At 50.9% G+C, this 15,595-nt stretch overlaps 1 protein-coding gene across 6 annotated transcripts in view; it reads left to right on the forward strand.

The window, feature by feature from the left end:
- The window catches only part of Atp9a (ATPase phospholipid transporting 9A (putative)), a 143,495-nt gene that overhangs the window by 61,256 nt on the left and 66,644 nt on the right, over positions 1-15,595 (forward strand). For all 6 annotated transcript variants that reach the window (XM_033767138.1, XM_010618208.2, XM_010618207.3 and 3 more), the window contains exons 5-7: positions 9,152-9,210; positions 10,218-10,269; positions 12,523-12,617. In XM_033767138.1, coding sequence (XP_033623029.1) covers positions 9,152-9,210; positions 10,218-10,269; positions 12,523-12,617 — 206 coding nt within the window. The remainder of the gene's footprint in view (positions 1-9,151; positions 9,211-10,217; positions 10,270-12,522; positions 12,618-15,595) is intronic.

Raw genomic sequence — 15,595 nt, forward strand, 5'->3', positions numbered from 1 at the left:
TTTTTTTGAGACAAGTCTCGCTGTGTAGTTCAGACTGGCCTTGAACTCATGACCATACTCCTGCCTCAGCCTCCTGAGTGCTGGGATTATAGGAGTGCACCATCACGCCTGGCTTTTTTTGAAGTTTTTGGATAATAAAGTTAGGGATCCACAAGGAAATTTTATCCTTCTCTTAAGAAACATTTGAGGCTCCATCATGTGTCACGTACAATGGTAGATTTCTGCCCTAGCCAGATAAATGTGGGGTATGGGACTTTGTGGTAGTTAGGAACCAGCGAGACATCCCAGCCTGTAAGCGATGGTACGGGAGAGTCACCAGTGGTCCCACTGGCACGGCGTGAGTCTAGCGGCCTTTGCTAGCGTTTCCTGCTTCTGAGCGTAGTCCTGGCATCTGGAAATAGGGGTTCCCAGCTTGGTCTCTGCCTGAGCTCGAACGTCCACGTGGGCAGGTCCCGTGAGCTTCTGGTCCTAAGGCACGCACTGCGGAGAGCTGCAAATGGGCCTCTGGCACAGAGATGATTTGGCTCCATCCTGGGATTGGTGCGGAGGTTAGAAGGGCTGGGATTAGGGGCCCATCACAGAGGAGCTGACGGTGTCTTTCCAGAAGAGGTGACCGTCCGTTCTGAATCTTGCAGGAAGGAAGAGAGCGTGGTGTGTAGTGCAAAACCAGCCCGTGCTGCCTGTGCCCGGGCATCTCAGGGCCAGGCACAGTGGCGCGTGCCTGTGGTCCCAGCTCCTGGGTGGGTGGAGAATGAATTTCAAGGTGGTGACTGCAGAGCACTGGACCGAGTGTAGGGCCTCGTGCCCGTGAGGTACCTGCAGTGCCAGAAGGAGCAGCCCCACAGCCTGCCCCGGGGAGAGCAAAACCCCAGCTTTCGGCAGCCGGGAGCCAGGCTCGGCTGCGCCTTGCTCTTTGCACTTGGGCTGTGAGTCCTGAGCCTCCCTCTCCAGGGCAGGAAGCCAGCCTGGACCTGAGGGTCCACGAGGGTCGATTCTGTGATCCAGGGATTCCAGGTGTGGCGTGGAGAGAAAATGGCCTTGAAGCTGTTTTTAAAAATGCTGCTGTAATTAGGATGCAGGTGAAGAAAAGCGAAGGAGGACTGCCTAGCCTAAGTAAGCCGGGCGCCTGGTACGGTCCAGTTGGTGATTTTGTTTTGTTTTGAGCAAGGATCTTGCTATGTCACTCAGGCTGGCCTTGAGCTCATGACTCCTCCTGTCTCAGCCTCCCGAGCACGGGCTTATGTCACTGTGCCCCGCTAGTTGATGACTCTTTAGCCCTGTAGGGGTAGCTTTTACAGGGTGGAGGTGGGGAAGGAAAAGGTTTCTTTTTTTCATCTATTGCTAAAACCATGACTGAAGCCCGTAGGATGCAAGAGGGAAGCCTCTCCTCGGAGGTGCGGTGAGGTAGGGGCTCAGCTGTGTTCCTTCCCTCCCAGGCTGGTCTGTGCAAGGAGCTGAGCCCAGCGCTTTTGCGTATAGCAGCTCAGTGATAGCCACAGTGTTCAGCCTAGTGCACATGCTACAGAGGGCTTTTGACATTGCGGGCATTTGAAACACTTCTCCGAGTCCAGAGATGCCCATCAGTCCAGCTCTGTCGTGCTAAGGTGTGAACAACTGCTGAAAGCCGTGTGGGAACAGTGCTTTCCCAGAAGCAAGTGTCCCTCTTACTCTTACGTGAAATTCATTCACTTTGAAACAGCTAGGAGGCTTAAAAGTAGCTCTCAGAGGGCTGGGGATTTAGTTCAGTGGTTCGGTGGCCTGCCTTGCAAACGCAAGGACCCGAGTTCAATTCACCCCCCGCAAAAGTATTTCTCAGAACTTTATGAGGATTTTAATGGAGCTGTCTCCCCAAATTAGTGGCAGTGGAAATAAAGCCAAAAAGAGATCTTGAGCTAGTAGCAAACCCAGCAAAACCTAACATTTACCTCAAAGGATTTGGCAAGTCCCCAGCACTGGAAAAAGAAGATTTGGGTTGTGTCAGGAAACACAAATTAGTGAATGAATCTCTCGCACTCATTCACAAACACAGTACTTGGGATTGAAGATGGACACACTGCACCACTGAACTGCAGTCCATTTATTTTTAATTGTGGGTCACAGTAAGTTGCCTAAGCTGGGACATGGGAGTACAGGCGTGCGCTGCCATAGCTGGCCGGAGTGTTTATACCACCCCCACACACCAGGGATTGAACTCAGGACCATACGCTTGCAAGGCAGGCGTGGTGCCACTGAGCTAAATCCCCGGGCCTGGAGTGTTTATAGTTCTACTTCTGCACATCGGAAGTGTAATTCTGGAGGTATCTGTGTACTTAGCCCAGGTGGTCAGGGACATCGCATTTGCATTTTCGTAAGATGAGTTCCGTTGGTCTTCATACCTCTACTACCTTCCCAGACTAACTTCTGACCAAGGGCTAAATGAGGCCAGCAGGTACTTAGCCTTGAAAGAAAGTGCAAACAGATGCATAATGAACACAGTTGCCAGCGCTTCTTTTGTGCTAGGGACCTGTGGACAGATGGTGAACCATAAATCCCATAAATCGTGAGCGAAGGTCCATGCCCTTCACCCGCCTCACACGTTCCTGTGTCTGTGGTGTAAAACCGACTCGCTGCTTCTCCTGCCCCAGTTCTTCCTGTGTGTTGAGCTGTGTCTGTGCTGCCACTGCCAGCTGTAGCTGCCCCCGGCGAGCTCACCTCCCTTTGAAGATCTCAGTTTTCACTGTGATTCAGGATCCACCCTGGATCCTTCTCTGGGCTTGCAGTAACCTGACTGCATTTTGAGATGGAGGACCCATGGCTGCTTTCCCCTGCCCTGGGGATACAGCCTGGGCCTCCTGAGTGCTGGGCTGCCAGGCGGGCCTTCTGTGCCCCGAGCTCGACACCCAGCCTGTGAAGTATGGGGGAGGTTGATCGGAAGGCAGAACGGTGTGGGGAAGATGTGTGTGTTTGTGGGGAATTACTAAAGCCTGCAATACTATTGATGGTTTCAAAATATAAACTATTCAGCCTGAGTGAACGCTAGAATATGTTTTTTCGTGAATTTTTTTAAAAGAGTTTCGGCGATGGACTTTTTGTTTGTTTGTTTGTTTGTTTGAGACAGGGTCTCACTATGTAGTTGAGACTGACCTGGAACTCACTATGTAGCCCAGGCTGGTCTCAAACACACAGTGATCCTCCTGCCTCAGCCTCCCGAGTGCTGGGATTACAGGTGTGCACCACCACGCCCTATTAGTGATGGGCTTTTTGATGTTAAGGCAGCAAACCCCCTGCAGAGACCCTGCACTGAGGCCCTCTGACTGTTCAGTAACAGAGTTCCCCATCCCAATTCCCTGTCACCATCCAGAGCATCCGCATTTATGAGTCTCATTGAAAACAGATTTGCCAAACACTCTCATGCAGTTTCTGACAGATGTAAAGTTACTTCAGATCCACATGGTTCAGTTTTCTTTTTCCTTTCCAAGCACTTGATTTTACTTTGTTACAGACCATTGGTGCACTGACCTATTACTTAGTGAAAAACAAAACTCCACCAAACCCTCAAAAATCTCACATGTAAATTGCATTGTTATCATTCACAAAAGGTTATTTCCTCCCTGCCAGGGTGTCAGCCTACTTCACTCTTTGGAGCTCCGTAGGTCTGCAAAACCATTTCTATATTTATTGCGAAAGCTTCTGTCCAATATAAACATGTTACATTTAAACTGCAGTCTTTTAAAAAAAAGTTCTCTCTGCTTCAAACCGAAGCAGGAGGCGGTGGTAGTGGTATTTATAATACTACTTTTCAACCCTGTGCCTGTTTTCAAATAAGTCTTTTCTTAAGCTTTGGGGAATGTGGACAACTCTATTTAAATATGAAAATTTCAACTTTAAACCTCTGAACTCTGCCGGGTGTGCAGAGGTGTTTTAATGTCAACCCCAGGAAATGTACACAGGGAGCAGAATTTACAACTCATCACTGTCACAATTAGATTACAGAGTGAGTTAAAGAGTAATACATTAACCAGGGTTATACACGGAGACTGCACTGGGAGAGCTACAAAGGCAATCAGTGTCTGTGTGCACAATGAAAAATAGAAGTATAGCTGGAGGTGTTTGGGGTCAAAAAATAGGCCCACACATACTAACGCCCTGGAATGTATTTAGGGAAAAAAAAATTTTTTTTGGCTTTTTAAAAAAAAATCCCAGGCTGTTCAGCAGTTTGACTTAATTGTCATTTGCTTGTTTCGACTCAAGGGAAACATCTGGTTTCTCCCTGCAATGCAGACAAACTGCTCTTATTCTGAAGCTGTCATCCATGAAAGGCACAGCGGGGCTCGGTGGGTTTGCTTATGAAAGGCTCGGGTCCATCTCTGTAGAAATAAACAGACCCAGGAATTGGAAGTTTGTTCCCCACTATAAACTGACTGTGAGACGACTTGGGTGAAGTGGTGAAAGCTGAAAGGGCTGAATTTATTCGAAGACGTTTAATGGTTTAAGAGGTGGCAGGCAGAGAACTTTTCATTTCACTTCTGCAGAAATCTCATACCCAAATTCCGTGGTGCGTCTGCGAGTGCATTTGAAAACGAGCAGCAGGGAGAACGGGGCTCACTTCCCGTCTCCCTACGTTCTTCGTAAAGATGTTTCTAGGTTTTGTCACTTACCTTCCTGACCTCTGTAATTCGCAGGGCTCAGTGCAAAATGAAATGCAAACGGCTAAAAAGAACTTTGCACTGAGAACAGTAGAGCGCTCGCTCACAGCAGCAGGGCACCCATAAAACCACCCTCCTTCCAGCTTTGCAGTCTCAGAGAAGGTGAGATGAAAATAATTAAAGCCCGAGCGTGGGAAGGGTCCCTGCCAAGGGCTGGGGAGGAGCCTTTTTTCTTCCAGTCGGGTGGGCTTTGGGGAGAGTTCCTGCCCTCCTTTGAGATCCGTGACAATCACTGTCAAAGTGCCATGCTTTTTCCCCTCTAGTGCACTTTGTTTGGAAGTTAGGAAACTGCTAGATGGCTTCTCTACTTTTATTTCCTTTTTTTTTCTTCATTGGGAACGTACGAACACACGCCCCTCCAGCAGGCAGCCAGGCTGCATTAGTCTTGGTCCCCAGAACATGGTACCTTAGCTTGGGAAGTTCACTTTACTGTCAGGGCGCTGGGTGGGTGCCGGAGTGTGGACGTCTGAGGGTCTCTTTGTTGGAGCCGCAGAGCTGAGGCTCCCTGGTCCCCGTGGAAGGCTGATGAGCAAACCCTGGCTGTGCGGTGGGGGGGGGGTCTGGAGATGGTGGCCCTCGTGGGTCCCCCGAGGTGGGTCCAAGGCCTGTCGGCCGAGGGACAGGTACAGGAGGAGTGTTTGTGCGAAGGACGGCCTGCTGGCTGCCTCAGAAACTGCTCTGCAAATCAGTGCTTTTTTTTTTTTTTTTTTTTTTTTTTTTTTTTTTTTTTTTTTTTTTTTTTTTTTTTTTTTTTTTTTTTTTTTTTTTTTTTTTTTTTTTTTTTTTTTGAGGCAGAGCAGTTGGACAAAGAGAAGCAGAGTTCAGATTAACTGATCATAAATCAGGACTGAGTTGCAGAAGGGGAAACTCTGAGCCTGGTCGCTTAACAATTTTGAGCAAATTCAATTTGTTTATTTTTTGAAAAGCAACTTTATGGTTACTGTAAAAAGAGGAATGTGGAATATTGGGTTAACTCCTGCACCTCTCCAGAAAAGGGTCACTTCTGGGCCTTTCCGGACACCCCTAGTGATTTTGTTCTCTGTCTCTTTTGCATATATCCAGATCCATGGGCATTTGCTACTTAGCGGGAGTTAAAGTCCTGTATCCTGCTTTGAGTTAGCTTTTAAAACTTGTAACTATGTCCTGAAGATCCAGAGTCAGTTGTGACTGTTTGAGTCACCCCAGCAGCATAAATTTGAGTAATAAAACCAAAGACAACGTGTAAATTTATGTTTGGGAAAGTAGGGCAAGCTCAGGTGAGGGAAGCTGTCGCTGGCACCCAGGGCCTGGTTGAATTTACGACCTTCCTCCTGGGAATGCCACCCCCGCCCCCCCAGCCTGCTGGACGAGCTGGCCGAGCCTGCTGCCTCTGCTGCTGCCCCCTAGCGGAATAAGAGGGCTTCAGGCAGCCAGAGTTCTGCCAGTTAGAACCAAACCCTCTGTTTCACCCCTCCTTATCTGCAGCATCACCTTGTTGCCAAGGTAACCATGTAGTTAGGTCCACCATGGTTGTCTCTGTGCCAAACATGACACTTTTTGTGCTTATTCTCTAGTAACAACAGTGATTTGCACAGGATTCGCATTCTGTTAATTATAAGTTATCTAGAGATGGTTTAAAGTATCCTGAAGGGTGGATGTGGGTTTTTTTGCCAATGCTACACTGTTTTCTATCAGGGACTTAGCACCTGTGAATTATGCCCTCCGTGGGGTGGTGGACCAATCCCCTGTAGATACGGAGGGAGACTGCCCATGACCCTGGGTTAGCGGGCAGGCCCACCTCTCATTTGCTGGTACTGCCCAAAGTCCAGGGTGTTGTGACGCTCGGGGTAGGGGTGTCCAGGGCTGGTTCAGCCTTACATTTTATGAAAGTGCTAGATGTGCAATAGTAGGGTAAGGCACTTGCACTGGGAAATTCCTTGGTTCCTAGCAGCACCCAGGATGAATCTGGCTGTCACGGTGGCCAGGTGCTTTCTAGAGGTCAGTAGTGTTTGTGTACAGAACTTTGGATGCCAGGTCTAATTATTGTGACAGTAACCATATTTAATCAAATACAAAAGTTGGTTAAAATCAGACCTTCTGTAGCCTCTTTCCGAGAGCTATTTCAGTAGAAATTCTCTAAACATTTTGCAAAATCTCAATGGTAATGAAAAGATGTGATATTGAATTATGTTAAAAGTGCAGACTGTTGGGAGAAATTGTGAAAATTTAGTTATGCATGTAGACTATTATTATTTCATTATTTATTTTTGAGACAGGGTCCCACTGTGTAGTTGAGACTGACGGTGGAACTCACTGTGTAGTCCAGGCTGGTCTCGAACTCACAGCAATCCTCCTGCCTCAGCCTCCCTAATGCTGGGATTACAGGTGTGCGCCACCATGCCCTGGTTGTGTGTAGATTATTTTAAATGTCTTTAAGATCTTTCTGTCAGGGGCCTCTCTCATATGAGGCCATGCCTCTGAGCTGCAGTCCCAGCCCTGCCCTTTTTTATGGAATGAAAGAAAGGGAAGCTCAAAATTCAGATTAATGACCAGGTGTAGGTGGGGTGCGTGAAAAGTGCTGCCGGGGTCGCAGGTGCCTGACTCACCCTCTGCTCCTTCTCTGCGGCATATACTTTGGGGGTTCTTTTTCTCCCTGAATATCAGTAAAGTAAATGGGTTTATTGTGGGCATCAGCCCTTCCGATGAAGGTTTCCTGGCATCGCTCCTCCCTTGCATGAGAATTCGGCCCCCAGAGTCAAGGCCACTTTCCCAGGAGCTTGCTCTCAGGCTGTGGGACCTCCTGGCCCTGCCCTCTCTTGCTGCTCCCCACCTGTGCGTGATGGTTGGGGTCTTGTGCAGGGGCTTCCAGCTCTCCCTCATACTCACACCATACGCCTGTTGGACCTGTCTCTCCCTCAGGCTGAGATTTCCTCTGATCCTGATAACCAGAGTGCTTCCTTGGCTGACTCTGGCCTCAGATCTGCTGCCAGGAGTTTGACGCTGCCCACCCCCGCCTCCACACCCTTACACATCACTGTCCATTGCCTCTTTCCTTCCTCCTGCTACAGCGTGAGCTCCGTGCCTCCCCAACCCTAAACCCTTGGCATACAGCAGGCGTTTGGTAAATGGGGCTCGATGTTGAGTGAGTGGAGCTGTTCTAGGCCCTTTTTCGGAGGAGGATATCCCTGCCTTCCTGGTACACTGGACTTGCTGCCACTGCCTCGCGTGTGTCTGTCCAGCTGTCTTCCTCACCAGCTCCTGGGGTGGCAGCCAAGCCTGTGGCTAAATTCAGCCCTTAGTTTGTTTTTTGCATGGCTTGAGAGCCAAGCATGGTTTGTTTTTTGTCTCTTTTTTCCTCATGTTAGTAGGGATTGAACCCACAGCCTTCATAGTGAGCTACATCTCCAGCCCCTTTTTAGTATTTATCAGAGACAAAGTCTTGCTAAGTAACTGAGTTGCCCAGACGAGGATCAAATTTGAGATCCTCCTGCCTCAGCCTCACAGAATGCTGGGATTATGGCTCTGCATCACAACACCTAGCTGGTTACTGCCTTTTAAAATGTAAAACATAAATGTACAAAAGTTGGTTAGTTGGCCCTGAGGACCATCTTTCTCCCTGAACCCTTGGGGTGTCATGTTTTTTAGCTGAGCAGAACTCCTGGGTCTTTATTCCATACTCTAAAGGAAGATGTGGAAGTGAATCTGGTGCTGACCTGTTCCGACTCAGACTTGGGGGACAGTCGCCCAAACCTGCTTCCCCCTCTGAAAACCTGAGTTGAAGCCACCGTCTCCTGTGCTTGCTGCAGGGACTGAATGAGGTTATTGACGCTTGTGCACCCTTAGCGCAGGGCTTGCATTTAGTGTCACCCTTTGTTGTCGTTGCAGGTGAGCGTCCATCAGAAATCACATCTGATCGTAATTATGTAAACCAAACTGAAACAATTGTAAAAAAGAGAAAAAAAGCAAACCAGTCATTGTTGGTTAGCTTTTTTTTTTTTTTTTTTTTTTTTTTTTTTTTTGTGACAGGGTCTTGCTCTGTAGTTCAGTCTGGCCTTAAACTTACTTTGTAGACGGGGCTGGTTTCAGACTTGCAGCAGTCATCCTGCCTCAGCCTCCCCAGTGCTGGGATTCCAGGTGTGTGCCACCGCCTGGTGACCATTTCATGAGATGTAGTCCGTGCTGGCCTCCAACTCCCAACCCTCCTGCCTCAGCCTCCGGGTGCTGAGATCATAGGTGTGCATCATTGTGCCTAGCACAGTGCTAGTTTAGGAAAGCTGAGTCCTTGTTAAGAGAGACGCTCTTTCTTGAAGAGCACGGGGTAGCCCAGTGCCCTGTGATGCCGGGGTCGGGAAGGAGGAGCAGCCTCCTGCAGGGGCAGGGGTAGAGCCAGAGGGCGAAGACATAGGCCGTCAGCTGCTGTCCTGCGTCGCCCTGGCGATGTACAGTTGAAACGAGCCGTACTGACGCGCGGGCCCGCTGCTTTGCAGGGACGGTGAAGGTGAAGAGTTCCAGCATCCAGGTGGGCGATCTCCTCATCGTGGAGAAGGTGGGTCCGGGCCGTGGGGCGGGGGCTGCGCTGCGGCCGCCGGTGTCTGTCGTTTACCGAATTAGCCTCTGGGGACCCAGACATCGTGCGTGCCAGGGGTTTCTCGGGGAACGCGGATGAAGCCTAAGGAGAGGAGTGGAGAGGCCTGAATGCGCGCTCTCCTAGCGGCGCTAAGAAAAGCCGCTCTGGCCGCGCTCAGCCCTGCCTGGGATCCAGGAGCTGTGCAGTGGGCGGCGCCCCGAGGCTCCCGAGGGATATTTGATTAGAGATTGGAGTCGTTTCCCTGTCACCTGTACTTTTACATGGATTAAATCCAAGGACTCAGGGTTGACTTGAGCGGAAGGGAAACTTTTGTGGCAGCTCAGCACCACACCGTCCCGTATGTTAGCGTGGGCTCTTCTCTTCAGAATTAAATGTGGCTCCTGTTGGCTTCCCTGCTCTTTTGTGTTTCGTTTTTGAGAATGGCCCTTGTTGCTTCTTTATGAACATCCCTCTAACAGCTAAACATGGAGCTGGAGGATTGGCAGAAGTAGAACGCATGGACAGAGCATGTGTCTTTTGTTTTTATTTTTACTTATTTATTTTTGCTTTTTGAGACAGGGTCTCACTGTGCAGTTCTGGCTGGCCTTGAATTTACTGTATAGGCTGTCCTCAAACTCACAGCGATCCCCCTGCCTCAGCCTCCTGAGTGCTGGGATTATGGGTGTGCACCACCATGCCTGGAAGTGAAAGGTGTGGAAGGTGCTGGCTACAGAGACAGGCTGTGTCTGTGTCCCCTGGCTGGACTCTGAAGAGCTGCGGGACAACTGGAAGCCTCCTTCCCAGAGGGAATATGGATAAGGAGTTAGAGGAATCCCAGGAGTGTGCAGGACTTCAGATTTGAAACAAAATAAACCTTCAAATGTGTCCCGGTCAAAGGCGGAAACTTAAAAGAGGGTGATGGGCTGTGGCTGCCCCTCCTCCCTAGCATGGCTGTCACAGTAACAGTCTCCCTTCTTTCCCCACAGAACCAGCGGGTCCCTGCCGACATGATCTTCCTGAGGACATCAGAGAAAAACGGTAAATGTCAGAGACGAGCGTGGAAAATGACCGTTAAGTTTTCAGGGGTGACTCCACAAAGTAATTCATTTGAAAATGTGACCAAAGTAGATTATCACTTTGGAGCCATGGAGAGAAATGGAAAACATCTTGTTTACTGGTGCAGCCTTTTCGAATTAGAAATGTCTTTGGTAGCTAGGCTTGGTGGTGCGTGCCTATAATTCCACCATTCGGGAGGCTGAGGCAGGAGGATCGCTAAGAGTTCAAGGCCAGCCTGGGCTACATAGTGAGTTCAGGGCCAGGCTAGATTGTACAGTGAGACCCTGTCTCAAAAAACTCTTAAAAAAGGCGGGGGCTGTTAGATTCCAGTCACAGGGGAGAGATCCTGGTGACCAGCACCTGGCACAGTGCCCCCGAGGGCCTTGGCTTGCTCTCGGGCCGGGTGAGGTTCAGCTGCAGGAGTCAGCAGGGTGAGGTGCCTCACAGAGGCGCTCTCTCTTCAGAGCTGTCCCTGGAGATCTGTGAGGATCTATGAGATGGGGCATTCTGAAAACTGGGCAGAGGGGCAGATCCCTTTATTGCTCTCCTTTGTGTTTTATTTTTGGAGACACTGGGGGTTAAACCAGGGCCTCTGCGCCAAGCTTGTCCCAGCCCTTTACTGACTTTGTGTTGATACAGGGTCTGGCTACTTGGCTCACATTTGGAGCCTCCCACCTCAGCCGCCCAGCACTGCGCCTGTGGGTTCATTTGTCATCAGAGCCCCGTTTGCCAGATCTCTCAAGGTCTCTTCTAAGACCCTTACCCATCGCATTTACTTCCCACCTCACTTTTTTATTCGTATTGAAGCTGTTCTGAGAAAACAAGCTGGTTTAACTGCGCCACTGCACCTGTGGGTTCATTTGTCATCAGAGCCCAGTTTGCCAGATCTCTCAAGGTCTCTTCTAAGACCCTTACCCAGTGCATTTACTTCCCACCTCACTTTTTTATTCGTATTGAAGCTGTTCTGAGAAAACAAGCTGGTTTTTTTGTTTGTTTGTTTGTTTGTTTCTTGTTTTGGTCTGTCTGGCCTAGTTGGAGATATTTGAATAGCTGGAAAATTTACATTCCTGTTCCTTTGGGGTTCTTGTGATTTATTGTACTATGAGTTACAAATAAAATTTTATACTAATGTAATCAGGAAAGGAGGTGAAAACAATCTTTTAAAGGCTGCAGCTCCGTCCTCGGATGGGTTCTCTGTCGCTCTGGACTGGAGTGTGAGGGCCCTCTGCATCCTATCCTTCTCCCTTTTTTTTTTTTTTTTTTTTTTTTTTTTTTCTGGTACCAGGGATTGAATTTGGGACCTTGCGCTTGCGAGGCAGGTGGTGGCGCCACTGAGCTAAATCCCTGGCCCTCCCCACCTTGACAGCAACATGAGCAGTTAGGGGCGACCTCCTGACAAGTTGCCGTGTCCAAGCCTAGTCTGTCCCCTGGGCCATGTAGAGCAGAGCCAGTTGTGTGGACCTGCGTGTCACTGTGACACGTGTGAGCCAGTGCAGCCGGAGGGGCCCTTACCTGAGACGCGTGGGACCAGAAGTGCTTCAGATTTGGATTGTGTCCAGTTCCGGAGTGTTTGCCATTGCGGAATTGAGATACCTTGGTGACAGGCCCTACGTCTTGACAGAAACGCATTGGTGTGTTTCATCCCAAATGGGCTGAAGTTAGAGTCGTACGGTATTTTTAGTAACCATGCTCCATAACAAGGAAGTTTGTACTTGTGACGTCACGTTGGCTTTCAGAACCCTTTGGAGTTGGATTTCTGGGGGGAGCGTTGCTCCCCCTGCGATAGCTGCAGGTGCTGACCGGCTCCTTCCTGGTGGTCGGCACTGGCCTGTGCTATGCTGGCGCAGCTCTGTCGCTTCCAGCATGCCTCACAGGGAAACGGAGGCACAGACAGAGGCCGGGCCTCAGAGCCCCTGCCTGTCACGGCCTCAAGCTGGGCACCCCAGGCTCTTCCAGCAAGCTTGGCAGGACTGTGTCTGTCTCGTTTTGCAGATGAGGATGCTGGCTTAGCAGGGCCAGCCGGCCCAGGGTGCCCCAGCAGGTGACGGCGACTAGAATTGGGAGCCAGATCTTTCTAGCCGAGAGCTCATGGAGAGAGGGGAAGTAGAGTATTTATTTTCCATTTGGCCGTGGATGGGCCATTTTCACGAAGAGCAGAGTAGGAGGTCCCCAGAGGTGCCTGGAGAAGGACTCCGGATCGCAGGTGACTGGGTGGTGCCCGTCTTCCCTCCACAGGCTCTTGCTTCCTGCGGACGGACCAGCTGGACGGGGAGACGGACTGGAAGCTGCGGCTGCCCGTGGCCTGCACACAGCGGCTCCCCACGGCCTCCGTGAGTAGCTTCCCCAAGGGGCTACACCGGCCACGGGGCAGAGCAGGGTGCCCAGTGGCCGGGGGGCCGGGCAGAGGATGCACAGGTGAAGAGGGGCTGCTGGGACCTGGTGGTCCTGGGAGCCCCGGATGCTTGTTAGTTGCCATTTCTGTGGCTTGGCAAATGCAGCCCTGTGTACAGGGAGCGAGCTTCTTCAAGAGAGGTTCAGAGCCTAGGAGGCCTGACAGAGTGGCTGCAAAGCATAGGCCATCAGCTGAGTCGGTCGTTCCTCTGTCCCAGCATCCAGCGTCTCACCTCCCTGAGAGCCAGCTGTGCAGTCCTTCTTGACCCTGTGTCGTCCGCATTGCACTTGGGCTCCGGCCTCCTCGGCTGCCCGTCCCTGGCCTCCTGGTCGAGAGTGCTTCTGCCTGGGGTTTGGGTTTCTCCTTGGCGAGTCCTCCCCAAGGACCCTTTCTGCCTGTGCTCTGCTGGCCGGGCACCCGCAGGGCATCCTCACTTCGCCTGGTGTCCCCACCCGCCCTGCCTCCCGGCTGGATCCTCGCAGGCGCTGCCTGGCTGTTGCCGGCTGTTCCTGTGCCCTTGGCGAGCGCCGTGTCTGTTTCCTGCTCGGTCACGGACAATCCCTGCTGCTCCGCGCAGAAGGCGTGGGCAGGCGGGAAGTTCTGCCTCTCAGAGGAGTTAACACAACAGTACACCTGGCCACCATCCTCAGGAGTCTTCCGGCTAGTAGAAAGTGAACTACACCCTTACTGCTGTTAATTTTTAAACCAGGAATTCCAGGGCAGTGGTGCAGCCTGGGGCCCTAGAAATTGTTCTGCCTGGGACATGGAGCTACGCTAAGGACATAGGGCCCGTTTGACCTGGGACCCATGTTTCACTTCCTGGTCCAAGTTCTCCAAAGACTGGGTTCTGGTGCACAGTGATTTGAAGGCCTGTGCCCAGAGCCCGGAAGTGAAGATGCAGCTTGTGTTTCTCGGGGTGTGTTTTAGAGGCATCTCCGTTTGCCGCTCATCCAGTCCAGGCCTGGGCTGAGCTTCAGAGTGAGGAAAAATGCCATCTCTACTTTCAGGGACCCTAAGCAGGGCTGACTGAGGAGCAGCATTTTATTTTATTTTTAAATTTAAATTTAAGGTTTGTTTTTTTTTTTGAGATGGTCTCATTATATAGTTGAGACTAGCCTTGAATTTACGGCAGTGTCCAAGCTGGCCTTTGAACTTGCCACAATCTTCTGGCCTCAGCCTCCTGAGTACTGGGATTATAGGGGTGCACCAGCACAGCTGCCTGAGAGTAGCATTTTAATAACATTTTAGATCAAAAGAATTATGTAAGTTGGCCATGTGGTGTACACCTATAATCCCAGCACTAGGGAGGCTGAGACAGGGAGGTTGAAAGTTCAGACCAGTCTGAGACTCCCAGTTACTGTCAGGAGGGCAGACCTGCTTGAGGCCGCAGGAACCTCTCGTCTGCGCTGTAGCCTTGTCACTGCCCTGGCTGCCTGATGGTGGTTTGCAGAAAAGAACTCTGAAGCCCAGATTTTCATATGATTCGCTCACATCTTAATGTGGATAGAAATGTAAAGCACACCTTCTTTTTTTATGTGTCTCCATAATGTTATAAGACGTGGAAGTCAAAACGTATCCATTTTCTATCCTTTAACATCTGTATGCAATTTTTTATTTATCTAGCACTTTATAACCAGGAATCTTGGCTTTAGAGATAGATTTATTTGTTTGTTTGTTTTTGGTACTGGGGATTGAACTCAGGTCCTTGTGCCTGCGAGGCAGGCGGCGGAACCACTGGGCTAAATCCCCCACCCCTAAAGATAGATTTATCTGGGAAGAGCTTGCTTCCCTTTTCCCTACAAACCATCCCCATTTTCCTTTAAAGGATCAAGTAAATGAGAGGTAAAAGGAAACCCCTAAGGGGCCGAGGGTGTAGCAGTGGAGTCCTTGCCTAGGGTGTGAGGTCATGAGTTCTGTCCCCAGCATTGGGGAAAACAAAAAACAAACTACAGGGCAGGGCTGGGCGGGCCCTGTGGGAGCCGATACTTTCCCAAGGTGACCATCTAGGGGGTCACTTGGGTATGCAGCGGCTCAGTACCCTCTGCCTTCGTGAAACCTGGCTCAGCCGGGCTCAAGGGCAAGGTCAGCTGGGCAGGTTTTGAAAGATCGAGTTACAGTGAGGAGGGGAAAGCAGGAACTAGGGAAGGGAGGACAGGAGAAACAGCAGGTCCTGAGGAGTGAGACAGAGGAGCACAGCCTGAGCCTGGCGGGCTTCCTTCCTGCCGAGGGAGCTCCTGCCGCCGCCGCCGCCCAGGCCGGCCCTGCCCTCCCGGGTCCCCCTTCCTCTGCTTCCCCAGGAGTCAGTGTTGTGGCCGTTGCACAGGAAGGGACACAGGCAGGGGGTGGCCGTGGCCCAGACTCACAGGCAGGTGCAGGGGAGTTGGGATCTGCTCTTGGCTGTGTGTGCAGGGTGGAGCGCGTGGTCAGGGACGGGAAGTCGGTGTCCTTCCTGTTAGAGAAGAACAGCCTTGAGGAAAGTCCGCAGAGAGCCCCAGCCACCCTGCCACGAGTGTGCAGGAGAGTGTGTGTACAGTAACGAGGGAGCGGTGCCACTGTGAGTGTGGCCTCTCCCACTGGAAAGTCGGACATAATTAAGATTGTGGGTCGTGCTTACCCGTGGGTGAGTGGACCTGTGGGTCAGGGCTACTGCTGTATGCATACGTGTTTAGCGTGGCCAACACCGAACTTGGTACAGGGTCTGGGCCACCGCCACTTCCTCCCTGTGCCAGTGCCCTGTCCCCTCTCCCTGGGACTATCAGCTTCTGTACTGTTTGCAGTTCCACGCTGTTCCTATGCGATTGCACAGCCTGCTTCCTCTCCTTATTCTTTGTTCCAGCAGGGACTCTGCTCCTCCTGCCTGTACCCAACCGTGCCTCTTAACGTGCTCTGCTGTGAAACGCAGGTCTTACCAAGGAA

Source organism: Fukomys damarensis, unplaced genomic scaffold, assembly GCF_012274545.1.
Source record: "Fukomys damarensis isolate Sample0158 unplaced genomic scaffold, DMR_v1.0_HiC HiC_scaffold_22, whole genome shotgun sequence".
Lineage (NCBI taxonomy): Eukaryota > Metazoa > Chordata > Mammalia > Rodentia > Bathyergidae > Fukomys > Fukomys damarensis.